Here is a 13,660-nt window from a genome sequence, read left to right as displayed (position 1 = left end):
GCGTGCGCGCGGTGTTGTGTGCCCAGCCCTCCTCCTCCCAGTCCCCTCCCTCCCTCCCTCCCCCCCCTCCCCCGCGGCCCCGAGCGAGCGCGAGCGCCACACCGCCCCGGGCCGCCGCCGCCGCCGCCGAGCGCGCCGAGCGCGCCGAGACGCCGAACAGGTGGCCGGAGGCTTGCAGGCGCCGCGGCGGGGAGAGGCGGAGGGAGCCCCGGGCTGAGCGAGGGCGGCCGGGCCGGGCATGGTAGCCGAGTGGGTCCCCAGGGCGGCCGCCGGCCCGCGCCCCTGAGCCGCCCGCGCCCCGAGTCCCCGCGCCCCGGCCCCGGGGCCGCTCCGGCCGCGGTCGGCGAGGGCGAGGGCGCGGGCCGGCCCGCCGCGGCGGCGGCATGAAAGTGACCGTGTGCTTCGGGAGGACCCGGGTGGTCGTGCCGTGCGGGGACGGCCACATGAAAGTTTTCAGCCTCGTCCAGCAAGCCGTGACCCGCTACCGGAAGGCCATCGCCAAGGTGAGGAGGGGCCGAGGGGGGGCGCACGGGCCACCGGCGATGGGGGACCCGGGGCGGCGGGGGGGTGGGGGAGGAGCGGGGTGGGGGGAGAGGAGGAGGAGGAGGGGAAGGCGCCGGGATCAATATGGCGCTTCCTGGAAACCGGAGGAGGGAGACGGAGGGGAGGCGGGGAAAGGGAAAGTGCGGCGGCCGGTCCGGGCCTCGTCGGCGCCCCCCGGGGCTGCGGGCCGCCGCGTTCTCCGAGCTGGCCCGGTCCGGGGCGCCACCCCGGGGGCCCCTCACCCTCCCCGAGTGCTCGCCGGTCCCCGGCGGCCGCGGCTCGGGTCTCCGCCGGGGTGGACGCCCGGGCCTCTGCGGGCTTCGGGCCCGGCGGGCGGAGTCCGGGAAAGGAACTTGAGTTTTGCGATTCCACCCGGGACGGAGCGGGGCCCCGCCGAGCGCGCGCCGTGGGGCGGGGGACACCCGGGCCGGCTCCCCGGGAGCAGCCGGCCGCGTCTGGGCACTCAGTCCCCGAAGGAAAAGTTTCTCCTGCGCGGACGTCGGCTTCCTCTTCTCCTAACCTATCCAGAAGGGCTTCCATACGGCGGCGGAGCCGGGGCCCCCCGAGGTCCAGGTCCCTTTCTCCTGCTGCAGTCGGGGACATGGTCTCCCCCCGAGTCGCGCGCTTCTCCACCGCGAGTCGGGAGTGGAAAGGCATTGGGTTAGATGGCTTTCTCCCCTGCGTGTGCACCCCGAGCTTCTCTGGGGCGCCCGAGGCTGCCCCCGCCCCCCCGTGAGCCTACAACTCCAGTGGGGTCCCCGCCGGGAGGAGAGGGCCGGCCCGCGCCCCAGGCTTTGTCTGTGCGACCCAGCCTTTGCAGGCTGCTCCGGGGAGCATCCGCGCGGGTCCTCGGAAAGGAAGGAGAGATTTATTTACTTTTTTTTTCTTTATTTAATGCGATTGTTTCGTTTTTCTGTATGTCTTGGAAACAAAAAAAAAATGTTTGGCCTTTTAAAGGTACTTTTGAGTGCTGTTTAGGGACCTGACAAAAGAAATGGAAGAGGCTGACTTTATGGGAGCAAGCTGTAAAAATGTTTCCTTACAGCTGGTTGAATTCTGACTGAAAAATCAAACAAACTTACAAGTGTGTGTGTGTGTGTGTGTGTGTGTGTGAAATCTGTTAATTTACATTTAGCATTTTAAAAAGGATTATCTATCTATGCACTTGGATGTTCTACATGCATACCAGGTTACTTCTGTGCTCTGAAAACCAACATGCTAAGTTGCAAAAAGGAAAGAAAAATACAGAAACACATACTCTCAGTGTGTCTGGTTCCTGTTGCTGCTTTTACATGCTTGAAATTAGTTATATTTCATCACATGTACTAGGGACATTTGAGTTATCTGTTTGTTCCATAGAGAGTAAACATTGGCTATGTTCAGGGTCCTTTTTAGTTGCCACTGGCTGCTTGGTAGAAAGATAGGCTTTAAAAAGGTAGGGTAAGAAGCTGGGTGCTTGTGACTTGCACCTTTAATCCTGGCTGATCAAGAAGCTAGATTTGTAGTTAGTCCAGGCGGGAATCTCTGTGAGATTCATTTCCAACTAACTAGCAAAAAGCTGGAAGTGGAGATCTGGCTCGAGGGGTAAGAGTGCTAACTGAATGAAAAAACTAAAGGACAGTGCTTAGGCCTTGTGTTTAAGCCTTAGTACTAGCTCCTTTCTCTCTCTCTCTCTCTCTCTCTCTCTCTCTCTCTCTCTCTCTCTCTCTCTCTCTCTCTCTCACACACACACACACACACACACACACACACACACAGAGTTAATTCAGGAGTCAGAGCGGATTTAGGCCTCTGACATTATTTGAATGCTCTTAAATGCAGCTTACAGTTCAGTAGGTCAATTTTAAGACGGCCTTTCCAGCAGGTAAAGTTCAGACACAGGTTCCTGTCCTGAGATTCTTGACTGAAATGTTGCAAGGGTCTGTTTATCTTATAAACTCATTTGTAATTCTTTTCTTCTTAAATGATTAAATGACTCTTTCCCCCATCTTGTGTGATATGGTTCTAACGTAAACATGAATTCATACTGTCTTAACTTTCATACTCTTACTATAATGTGAACAATTGGGTAGCTGAGTTATTGTAATGTTTAGGTGCTAGATGATGTGGCACAGTGAACTTCCATCTGGTGAGGGAAAGTAGGGACAAATCATATTTATTGTACAAAACACAAAGAAGAAAAAGCCAGGCACAGAAGTTCATATATGTATCTATAATCTCCATTATTCAGGAGGCAGAGACCAGTGATCCAGAGTCAGTTCAGGTTAAAAGTTAGCAAGACCCCATCCCATTTAATTAGCTGGATATTGTGGTTTGGTTTTGCCATCGTAACTATCAAAGGCTTGGGCTAAAAAAGCTATATGAGACATAGCTAAAGCAAAAAAGGGCTAGAGGTGTATGGTTCAAATGGTGGAATGGTCAAATCCCAGAGTCCAAACTGTAGTTCCAAAAAGAATAGAAGGAAAAACAACAAACATCCCAACTCACCAAAGCTTTATTTTCAGTCAGCATTTTGTATGGTGAAGCTAATTTTTGATATTATATTTGTATATTTGAGCTGTTTTCAGGTTAAACAAATCAATTTTTTTCTGGGCAACAGGATGTCCTATCTTAGTACCAGAAATCTCTTCAATAAGCAGATATTTAAAGGCTTCTACTTAGTCATATGTAATCTATATTTTTCTCTCTAGTGAAAACATACTTTTGTGTTCATGAACACTGATGAGAGAAAATGGCTGTTCTCATTCACCTATCCTTCCAGAGGCTCAGTCTGAGCTGGGTATGGTGCTACACATAGAGAACTATGTTGCCAGGGTTTCTCATGAGTTGGACCAGAATTGATGGTTTAGGTGTCAGTTCTTATGCTCATGGCCTCCTGCTTAGGATTCCTGCTGTGTACAGGGCACAGAGCTCTGTGGAGGATTTGTAGAATGTCTGCTGAATTTTAGAGGTGAGAGCTACCATTGTGGTATGCTGAAGATCAGAAGTCATTTAGTCCCCTGGTGTGTGGTGAGGGGACTGGGTGGGGGTGGGGAGAGCAGTGCTTGGTCACTGGGTCCTGCTATGGTGGGGAGTTGTGGTTCTGTAGGTCATTGTGGGGTGTTTGAGCCAGAATAGTATTTGCTGCCCTTCTGGGAAGTAGGAGCCAGGCAAAACCAAGGTGGTTGGACATTCAGAACCACTGTGGCTTCTTTGCATGATTTGCATTAGGCAAAATTAAGCTGGTCAGAATCAGGCTGTGGAATGCCTCAATGAGATAGGGAACTATATATACGGTTTGGTAGTCCAAGAAGGACTCCAGAATTTGTATAGGATAGCAGGCAGTCCACAGAAAGATGACATTGGTAGGCTTGGATGAGTGTTGCCTTGGGTGTTAGGACATGCTGCTTATTGGCTGCTACGTGGCATAGAAGAGAAGGGACTTAAGAGCAAATGGAGGGAGAGGAGCTTCTGAGACCCAGAATGCGCTGGTTCCCCTTCTCACAGCTACCGTCTTTTGAGGAGGGTATTAGGGACTTAGATTTATTGTCTTTTTACCCTTCAGCAAGCTAAACCTCTAGAGCCTCATTTTCCTCATCCTTTAAAATCCTTTCCAGAGTTAATATGACTGTTGAACAGGTTGACACGTATGAAATTCTTCAATACTAGATGTGACACAGTAGCTATTTATGTTTCATCTGTTGTTAATGGTCAAACTTCATGGGAAGCTTTCCTAAGTGTCCCAGTCTTTCTGCCTGCATTTTCCCTCTCTGCTCAAAAAGACAGTGTATAATTTAATTGAAGACTAGGTAGACTGTTACCATTTACTTATATGATGTCTCAGTCAAGACTGGCTGAATGTATGGCTTTAGGATAGGCAGATATTTGGGCTTTGGTTTTTGGGCTACTGTTTCTGTTACTCAGAACAAAATTATTTTATGCTTAATAGTAGTTTGTTGTTATTTACTAAGTTAACATCAGTGTATGCACATACACTTTTGAAAATTGGTGTTGATTGCTAAAATCATACCATTCATAGTTTTAATGAGATACCTTGAAGTTGGTATGGAATTTTTCTGCAAATCAAACCTATGACTCCATGTTTATACACAGTTAAAAGTGTTGACACACACACTCCGGCCGGGAGTTTGGCCTAGAGGTAGAGTGCTTGCCTAGCATGCAGGAAGACCGGGTTCAATTCCTTGGTACCACATACATATAAAAAAGCCAGAAGTGGTGCTGAGGCCCACGGGGTACAGCTCTAGCCTTGAGAAAGTCCAAGGACAGTGCTCAGGCCCTGAGCTCAAGTCCAGGACTGGCAAAAAAAAAAAAAAAAAAAAAAAATAAGTGTTGACACACAGTTAAAAGTGTATTGACCTCTGTAGGAAAATAGTTACATTGTAACCGAGAAAGTAGAGGCAAGCTACAAATAGTAAAATTAAAGAAACTTTGTTATTTTGTTCATATTTTCTGTCTTTCCTCTTAAGAGGGTAGGGGAGGAATGCAGTCAAAAGGCTAATTTTGAAATTCAACTCCTGTATCTGCTTTACTTGAGTCCAAGACCCCTTTTCCCAGAGCCAGCTAGATCCTGCTTCCTCAAGACAGACAGCCTGTCCTTTGTGGGGACCCCTCCTGTTTTCCAGGCTTTCCCTCCCCACATTCACTCCACCCACTTGGACTGTTCCTGCCTCCACTCTGACATTTTCCATTTCTTTTTGCTGGAATGCTTGCTGTCTCTTTGCAGGCATCCAGCAAGCCTCTCTGGAGTCTGGCTGTGAGAGCTAAGCTGTGTGAGATGCCCTCTAGTATGTGTCTCCCTTGAGGTGAAATGCTTGATGTGATGGCCCCCACCTCTGACTTTTTTTGTCTAGCGAGTGTCTCTCACATAGCGGTTGAATAAATACAAAATAGAGAATAAACAGATCCCATGTGTTCACATTCAGAAAGGGCAGTTCTAGGAAGACTGTAACCAGCATGAGCTTATTTTAAGATTTTTTTTTGTGTATGTTGGTTGTGGGGCTTGGACTCTGGGCCTGGCCACTGTCCCTGAGCTTTTCAGCTCAAGGTTACTACCCAACCCCTGGAGCATAGTGCCACTTCTGGTTTTCTAGTGCTTAATTGGAGATAAGAGTCTCAAGGTCTTTAGTGCCTGTTCTGGCTTTGAAATGCCATCCTCAGATCTCAGCATCTTGAGTAGCTAGGATTATAGGCATGAGCTGCCACATCCAGCTTTATTTTTAAGAAATTTAAGGTTGGATGTGTTTGCCCTACTAGCACAGCATTGAAACTAGGATTTAGAGAGATTTGGAGAGATACTCCTTGGTGTCAGCTATTTTAAAGGCATTAAGTCTGCTTTTTCTGACCAAGCAGAGCACAGTCCTGGGGTTTGCACTGGGCTAGGTTCAAGGGAGGTGGCCAGGCAGTGTGGGAATCTGTGTCTGAAACACAACTAGGCTTGGTCTGGCACCTCTGACTCTTGTCAGTCGGGATCCTTGGGTCAGGGCCAGAGGTAAATGGGAATGATTAAGATCTGAGATTCACGGACAGAATCTGGTGGATGGGAAGCTCTTCTTGGCTCATGGCGAACATGGATATTTGGGTTGTGCAGGTAACATTTAACGTCCTGTGTGGATCACTAGCCTACAGATGGATCCTCCATCTGTCCTGGAGGATTTTATCTCCCTGTGGGAGTTGGATGCAGGTTGCTTGTGATGAACACTTAATAGGTAATCACAGCCTTCTGTATGTTTTTTTCTGGGATGGAAGGAAGCAGGTAAAATGAGGCCAGTGAGTTCTTCATTTACTAGTGGTTGCCAAATGACACACTGGGCCAGCCATACAACATGCTTTCCTTCTGCTTGGGTACTTAAATTCAGAGCTATTTTGCCTATATTTGTTACCTGCTCTACTTAACATGGAAAACAGAAAACAAAATTTTAATGAAATTAAATGTGAAGTTCAGTAATTAAAATAAGAAAGATGACTAACTTTATCTCTGTCATTTTGTGTGTGTGTGTGTGTGTGTGTGTGTGTGTGTGTGTGTGTGTAATGGGCTTAAACTCAGGGCCTGAGCACTGACCTTGGGCTTTCTCAAGGTTAGAGCTCTACCACTTGAGCCTCAGCACCACTTCTGGCTTTTTTCTATGTATGTGGTATCAAGGAATTGAACCCGGGGCCTTTGTGTATGCTAGGAAAGCACTTTACCACTAGGCCAAACTCCCAGCCTAATGTTTTCTTTTTCTCCACTCACAGTTGATGCTTCACCACTAGAGCTATGCTTCTGTACTGGCATTTTGCTGGTTAATTGGTGATGGAGTCTTCTGGACTTTTCTGCCCAGGGTAGCTTTGAACACTGATCTTCCTCATCTCTGTCTTCCAAATAGCAGGGATTACAGATGTAAACCAGCAGTGTCTGGCTTGTCTCTGTTATCATTCTTCTTTTTCTTTTTCTTTTTTTTTTTGTCAGTCCTTGGCTTGGGCTCAGGGCCTAAGCACTGTCCTTGAGCTTTCTCATGGCTAGAACTCTACCACTTGAGTCACAGCACCACTTCTGGCTTTTTTCCTATGTGTGTGGTACCGAGGAATCGAACCTGGGTCTTTATACATGTTAGGCAAGCACTCTAGTAACAGGCCAAACTCCTGGCCTCTGTTTTCATTTTAAAATTTTTCTCCATTTGAAAAGATTATTATCCTGGTGCTGGTGGATCACTTCTGTAATACTGCCTACTCTGGAGGCTGAAATATAAGGATTGAAGTTCAATGCCAGCCTTGGCAGAAAAGGCCCTATGAGACTCTTTATCTTCAACTAACTACCAGAAGTGGTGCTTTGGTCAAAATGGTAGAAGTCTAGCCTTGAGTGAAATAGCTCAGAGATAGTAACCAGGCACCTAGTTCAAACCTCACCACCACCACCCCATCACCAACAATAACAACAACAAAAGAATGAAGCAGCAATACATGCTTCAATACAGATGAACTTGAAAGCCTTATTGCATAAGAATGAAACCAGTTCTCAAAGCACTATATTGTGTGGCCCCGTTAATAAGAAATGGCCAGTGTGTCTGGGGGCTGGATGATGGGAAGTGACTGCAGTTGGGTACAGGTTTCTTTCAGTGGTAATGAAAATGTTCTAAATTTAGTTAGTGATAATGGCTGTCCAACTCAGTGTATATAATATACATATATATATATATATTTTTTTTTTTTTTTGGCCAGTCCTGGGCTTGAGCTCAGGGTCTAAGCATCATCCTTGAGCTTTCTCAAGGCTAGAACTCTACCACTTAAGCCTCAGCACCACACCCGACTTTTTTCCATGTATGTGGTGCTGAGGAATTGAACCCAGGTCTTCATGCATGCTAGGCAAACACTGTACCACTAGGCCAAACTCCCGGCCCAATAAAAATATTTAATCATATACTTTAAGTGGATGAATTTTACAGTGTGTGATTATATCTCAATAAAGATGCTAAAAATAGATTAGATATGCCATCATGATTAAGAATCCATTTTTAGGTATTTTATAGTTCTGAGAATCCCATAAAATAACATATGTTTACGTGTCATGATGCTCAGTCACCTTGAATGAGAAAGTGCAGTTTTAAGGAATTTTCCATACAATGGCTAAACCTTGCTTTTTTAGGCCTGCATGTTGTATCCTCTTATTATCTGGTAAACTTCACATCTCTTAGCCATGGAACCCCCTTTGTTTTTCATTGTCATCCATCCAGACAGTCCTTCCCAGTTCTGCTTCAGTCAGAGACCCACTTCTGCTCAGTTCCTGTCTTTTTACTGAATAAAGGTTGATCAAGAAGTCCGCAATGGAAGACATTTTTTCCAGTGTTTGCTCTCAACGATGTGGAGCATTGGCAAATCTCTCAAGCGTTGTGATCTCCATTTTGCCATCCTCTTCTTAACCTTCAGTGATGCTGGGTGGTGTACCTGTTCAGCGATACCAGCACTTCTGCTCTGCATGGCTGATGTGGGGTTCTGGAGACCATGAGGCAAGCATGACTGGCTGTGGTTTTCCAGAGGAGGAGACAGGGAACTGCATGTCACACTCTACTCACCATGCTGGGAAAATATTTTGTTTGCCTTAGTTTGAAATGAGAAGGATTATTCTGTTCAGATCTGTTGAGAGTCAGGGAAAATTATGCTTAGGGTATTCTTCAGAATTCCATATTGTTTCAAGATAACATCTTTTTAAGGTAAATCACATGATCAGAAATGACTTACTAAGTAACACCCTTGCCTCTGTGAATTGTAATAAATGTGGAAGTGTCACTGTGGCTCAGGTGGTAGAGCACTAGCCTTGAGCCCAAGAGCTTAGGGATACCACCCAGGCCCAGAGTTCAATGACTGACAAAAAGAAATTGAAAACAAAACAAAACAAAACAAAACAAAAAAAACCCTAAATGTGTGATTCTTTGGATAGTAAATGTACCTATCTACACACACACACACACACACACACACACACACACACGGATTCAAGTGGTTGTGGTACTGTTATGGTATGCAGTATAAGTGGTTGTAATCAGGTCAATGTTTTTCACTCTTGGTGTTCTTTGACATTCAGACATTAAAGTTTTGGAACTCAGATGTATTTGTGTGTCCACAGTTGCTTGGTTCATTTTTTCATACTACTTACTGAATGCTATAACTGCATTTGCTCCTTTTACTTCTGTGCTCCACTTTTGTCTCCCTTTTCTACAAAGACAAAAAACCCAAAGCAAAATCAAACAGCAACAGAACTCATTTCTATTTTCTGGACTTTGTTTTGATAAATATTATGGATAAATAATATCTGAACTGCATCTCTTAGATTAGAAAACTAGTCTAAAATAGTCTAAACTAGTCTTTGGTGCCAGTTTGACCTTGGCCTCCCACTATCCTTTAGCCTTTTCTGCTCAAGATTGATGTTGTACCATTTGAATCATACCTCCATTTCTAGCTTTTTTTTTTTTTAACTGACTAATTGGAGATAAATGTCTTATGGACTTTTCTGCCTAGGCTGGCTTTGAACGGAGACCCTCAGATCACCTCATCCTGAATAGCAAAGAAGTGAGTGAGCAGTGCTTGACTGGGAGCATATTTTTGAAAAACCAATATTTCCTTTTTCAGTAGTTAAATAACTCACTCTGTGTGCCCCCGCCCCCAAATGAAAATGGCTAGTTAATCAGAGTCAGGTACCTGTGGCTTATACCTAAAACCCTAGCTACTCAGGAGGCTGAGATCTAAGGATGTTGGATCAAAGCCAGTCTAGGCAGAAAACGCTTATCTCCACTTAAGCACAATAAATAAATAAATAAAGTTGGAAGTGGAGCTCAAGTGTAGAGTACTGGCCTTGAACAGAAGGCACAGGGACAGCACCCATGACCTGAAAGAAAGCCCCAGCATCAGCACAAAGAAAGAAAAAGGAAAAATAAAAAGAAAGTGCTAGGGAATTGGAGTGTGGTCTAGTGATAGAGTGCTTGCCTGGCATGCATGAAGACTTGGGTTTGATGCCTCGGTACCACATACACAGAAAAAAGCTGGAAGTGGTGCTGTGGCTCAAGTGGTAGGGTGCTAGCCTTGAGAAAGCCCAAGGGCAGTGTCCAGGGCCTGAGTTAAGCCCCATGACTGGCTTAAGGACTGGCTTAAAAAAAAACAAATCACTCTTTCTGTGTAGGCAGTTGATATAACAATAGAGTTTGTGTTTTGCTCCTTTTATTTATAACATAAAAAATTGGGGAGCCTTTTCGTATTTGCTTTTTCTAAATCTTTTTTTATTAAAGAATTTATTAACATTGATTTTTACATCATGTTTCAAATGACATAGTTAACAAACAAGTATTCAAGAAGGGCATCTATATACAATCACTGGTACTTAGATTTTAGAACAATTAAAATTAGGCTGAGGGTTTGTATGTCATATATACATATTAATCTATGTCTATAGAGTCATAAATTTTTATGTCTATGTAGTTGTGTTTGTATTTCCAGTACCATGTCCATAGCATTGGATATGCAAATATTGAGTTCTTGCTCTTGTACTATTTGGATCTAATAGCCACATATTAAGGATACCATGCACCTTTTGTTCCTTTGGTCTTGACTTGTCTCACTCAACATGATTTGCTCTAGATTCATCCACTTCCCTGCAATGCCATTATTTTATCTTGTCTGTTGGCTATGTAGAATTCCATTGTGTATGTATGTATATATATATATATATATATATATATATATATATATATATATATATGTATGTATACCACATTTTCTGTATCCATTCATCTGCAGTAGGGCATCTGGATTGTTTCCATTGCCTGGCTATTGTGAATAGTGCAAAAATGAACATAGCTGAGCAGGTGTCCTTATCATATCTTAGGTTATGATGTTCAGGATAGATGTATTTGCTTTTTTTTTTTTTTTAATTCCAAGATCTAAAAGTAAATGGAAAAAGTTAAAAAAATAAAAATTTCCAGGAAAGCCATTTTCTTATGCCACAAGGATGTTTACAATGTGTAATTTATAATTTGGAAACCAAAATTGCAAAGTCCTTTATGAATGATGTTCAGCCAGGTTTGTACCTAGTAGTACTGTACTCTAACTTGACATGTTTCTTATTGCAGACAGCAGAACTGGCAGAAGAAAGAGGCAGCATGTACAGCATGGGATATGGATTTCTGGTAGACTGTTACACAGGATATGACTCGTCACTAAATCCATTAAAGTTGAAAGTAGGATATGATACCTTCACCATTTTGTTAGACCTCTGGGAAGAAGTCCTTTGAGACAGATCCAGAGGGTCCATAGTGGAAGTGTGTCATGTGGAGTGGAAATGATTTAAGTAATTATATCTGGGAGATAGGAGAGTTTTGCATTCAGACTATGGCGTGAACTGAGTGCCTTCTGCTCTTCCTTGGCAGTTTTGCTCAGTGTTGGCACTCTGCCATTTGAGGCACATCTCCATTTCTGGCTTTTTGTTGGTTACTCTGGTGATAAGAGTCTTACAGACTTTACTGCCCGGGCTGGCTTCAAACCTCCATACCCTGATTTCAGCCTCCAGAGGAGCTAGGATTACAGGCATGGATCACCAATGCCTGGCTAATGAAAATAATAGGCATTAAAAAATAATTTTATATTAAAATTTTTTTAAAATTTGGAATGAATGAAACTAGAAAGTCAATGTTTATTTATTAAAAACACAGGGGTTTATTTAAAAGACTTTTAGTATTTATTAGTCAGAATTCTGAGATGACACTGGAGCTCACCTGAGTTATAAACCAGTGGGCAGATTTTTTTTTTTGACTTATCCTTTCTTAAGATGTTCCTGTGATTCATGTACCCATAACCTTTCTTTACTCTGTCCTGGATCTTATGTAATAATGATTTTTGACAGCCAGATCAGCAATACAGGAACACAAGAGCACATCGTTTACCTAGCTAATTGTAAGGACAGACAGATTGATGCAACTTTTTTTTTTTTTCTGGTCCTGGGGCTTGAACTTAGAGCCTCAGTTCTGTCCCTGAGCCTCTCTGTGCTCAAGGCTAACACTCTACTACAGCACCACTTCCAGCTTTTTCTGTGTATGTGGTACTGAGGAATTGAACCCAGGGCTTCACTAGGCCTCATTCCCAGCCCAGACTGATACAACTTTTAATTCTTCAGTTCAGCTAGAGACATCCATTGACAATCCAGCAGACTTCACCCAAGAGTTGACCTATTTATCACATGCCAGTGAGTAGTGTCTTGCTGATATGTTAGGTGTTTTGTCAGCTTGGAACATTATCAGTACAATGGTTTCCTAGTCAAAGAGATTGTCTCTTTCTTATCCTTCTTTTCCAGACTGATACAGAAATTTTGTTTTTCTTTCTGAGGATCTTAAACATTTTCTTGGTTAAAAATATTACTTCTTTCCTTTGAGGGGCGTTGTTTAATAGTGATTAAAATAATAATGCTCTTCCAGTTATGCAATACTGCTATTTGGCTCCAATCTCTTGCTGTATTTGTTTTCAAACATTGTTTCACATGCGTGTACTTGAATTTCAAAGCTTCAGTTTCAAGCCACAAAGGAGAGAGCAGCACAAATTGGAATTTGTATATATTTCACAACTTCTTTTTTGTTTTTGTGCTTTGCTAATGAAAATGATAAATGGTGTGCTTTCAAAAGATTTCTGGTGTGCTTTCAAAAGATTTCTGGAATAGTCAAGCATTTTATAACAAAACTGTAGAGAAATAGCTGGATGAATTTTAGATAGATTATAATCTGTTTTGATCCGGGTGCTGCTTTCACCCATGAGAAGGGAAGCTTTTTTTTTTTTTGCCAGTCTTGGGCTTGAGCTCAGGGCCTGAGCACTGTCCTTGGACTTTCTCAAGGCTAGAGCTCTACCACTTGAGCCTCAGCACCACTTCCAGCTTTTTTCTATGTATGTGGTACCAAGGAATCAAACCCGGGTCTTCATGCATGCTAGGCAAGCACTTTAACCACTAGGCCAAACTCCCAGGCCAAAGGGAAGCTTTTTTTCTTTATGGATTCAAGGGATTGTTATCACTAGCTCAGTCTTTGCTTTGGATATTATAAAACTTTTTAGTCTAGGCTAGAATCAATGAGGGAAAGCTATTGCAGGAGGTGGTGTATGGGTATTATGTATTTGCCTATCAGCTTGGGGAGAAAGAATCTTTTTTTTTTTTCAGGCCCAATTTATTGAGAAGCAATTTCAGAGATGTGGGAGGAGCACTCCAAACTGTGGTGTCAGGAATAGTAACAGTAATGCCATTATTATAAAAAGCAAACAAACTGTGGAGTGGAGGAATGGCAGGTATGTAGAGGGCTGGAATAGCAAGTGAGAGACCTTGAATTCAATTGCCACTAGCAACAAACAACAGTAATGATTGTTATGGTGCAGTGCTTTGTGTGTATATATGTTCATCTCATGAAGCAGTGGTAATGACCCAGTCCTGAGTTTGAGAAAGCTGAAGTCAAAGAGGATAAGACTGGTTGAGACATGGCTTGGGCTTCTTAGGCAGAAGCCTGTGACTGCAGAGGCTCTGCTGCAGTATGAATCACTGTACTATACACATCGATACAGCCCATGTGCCATAAGACATTGTAGCACTACGAGAATGATGATGTCATGCTCACAGAAGAACTGC

At 43.8% G+C, this 13,660-nt stretch overlaps 1 protein-coding gene across 11 annotated transcripts in view; it reads left to right on the top strand.

The window, feature by feature from the left end:
- The first annotated feature begins 335 nt into the window (after positions 1-335).
- Pard3 (par-3 family cell polarity regulator) overlaps positions 336-13,660 on the top strand; it is a 575,898-nt gene continuing 562,573 nt past the window's right edge. For 4 of the 11 annotated variants that reach the window (XM_090319125.1, XM_090319122.1, XM_090319124.1 and 1 more), the window contains exon 1: positions 341-503. In XM_090319125.1, the coding sequence (XP_090175251.1) occupies positions 384-503 (120 nt within the window). In that variant the 5' untranslated portion in view covers positions 341-383. Of the gene's footprint in view, positions 504-13,660 lie in introns of all 11 variants that reach the window. The other 7 variants (XM_090319127.1, XM_090319126.1, XM_090319121.1 and 4 more) reach the window with 4 other exon arrangements.

Source organism: Megascapheus bottae, chromosome 26 (assembly GCF_031878675.1).
Source record: "Megascapheus bottae isolate mThoBot1 chromosome 26, mThoBot2.hap1, whole genome shotgun sequence".
NCBI lineage: Eukaryota > Metazoa > Chordata > Mammalia > Rodentia > Geomyidae > Megascapheus > Megascapheus bottae.
This window is presented reverse-complemented; position numbering and strand designations above follow the sequence as displayed.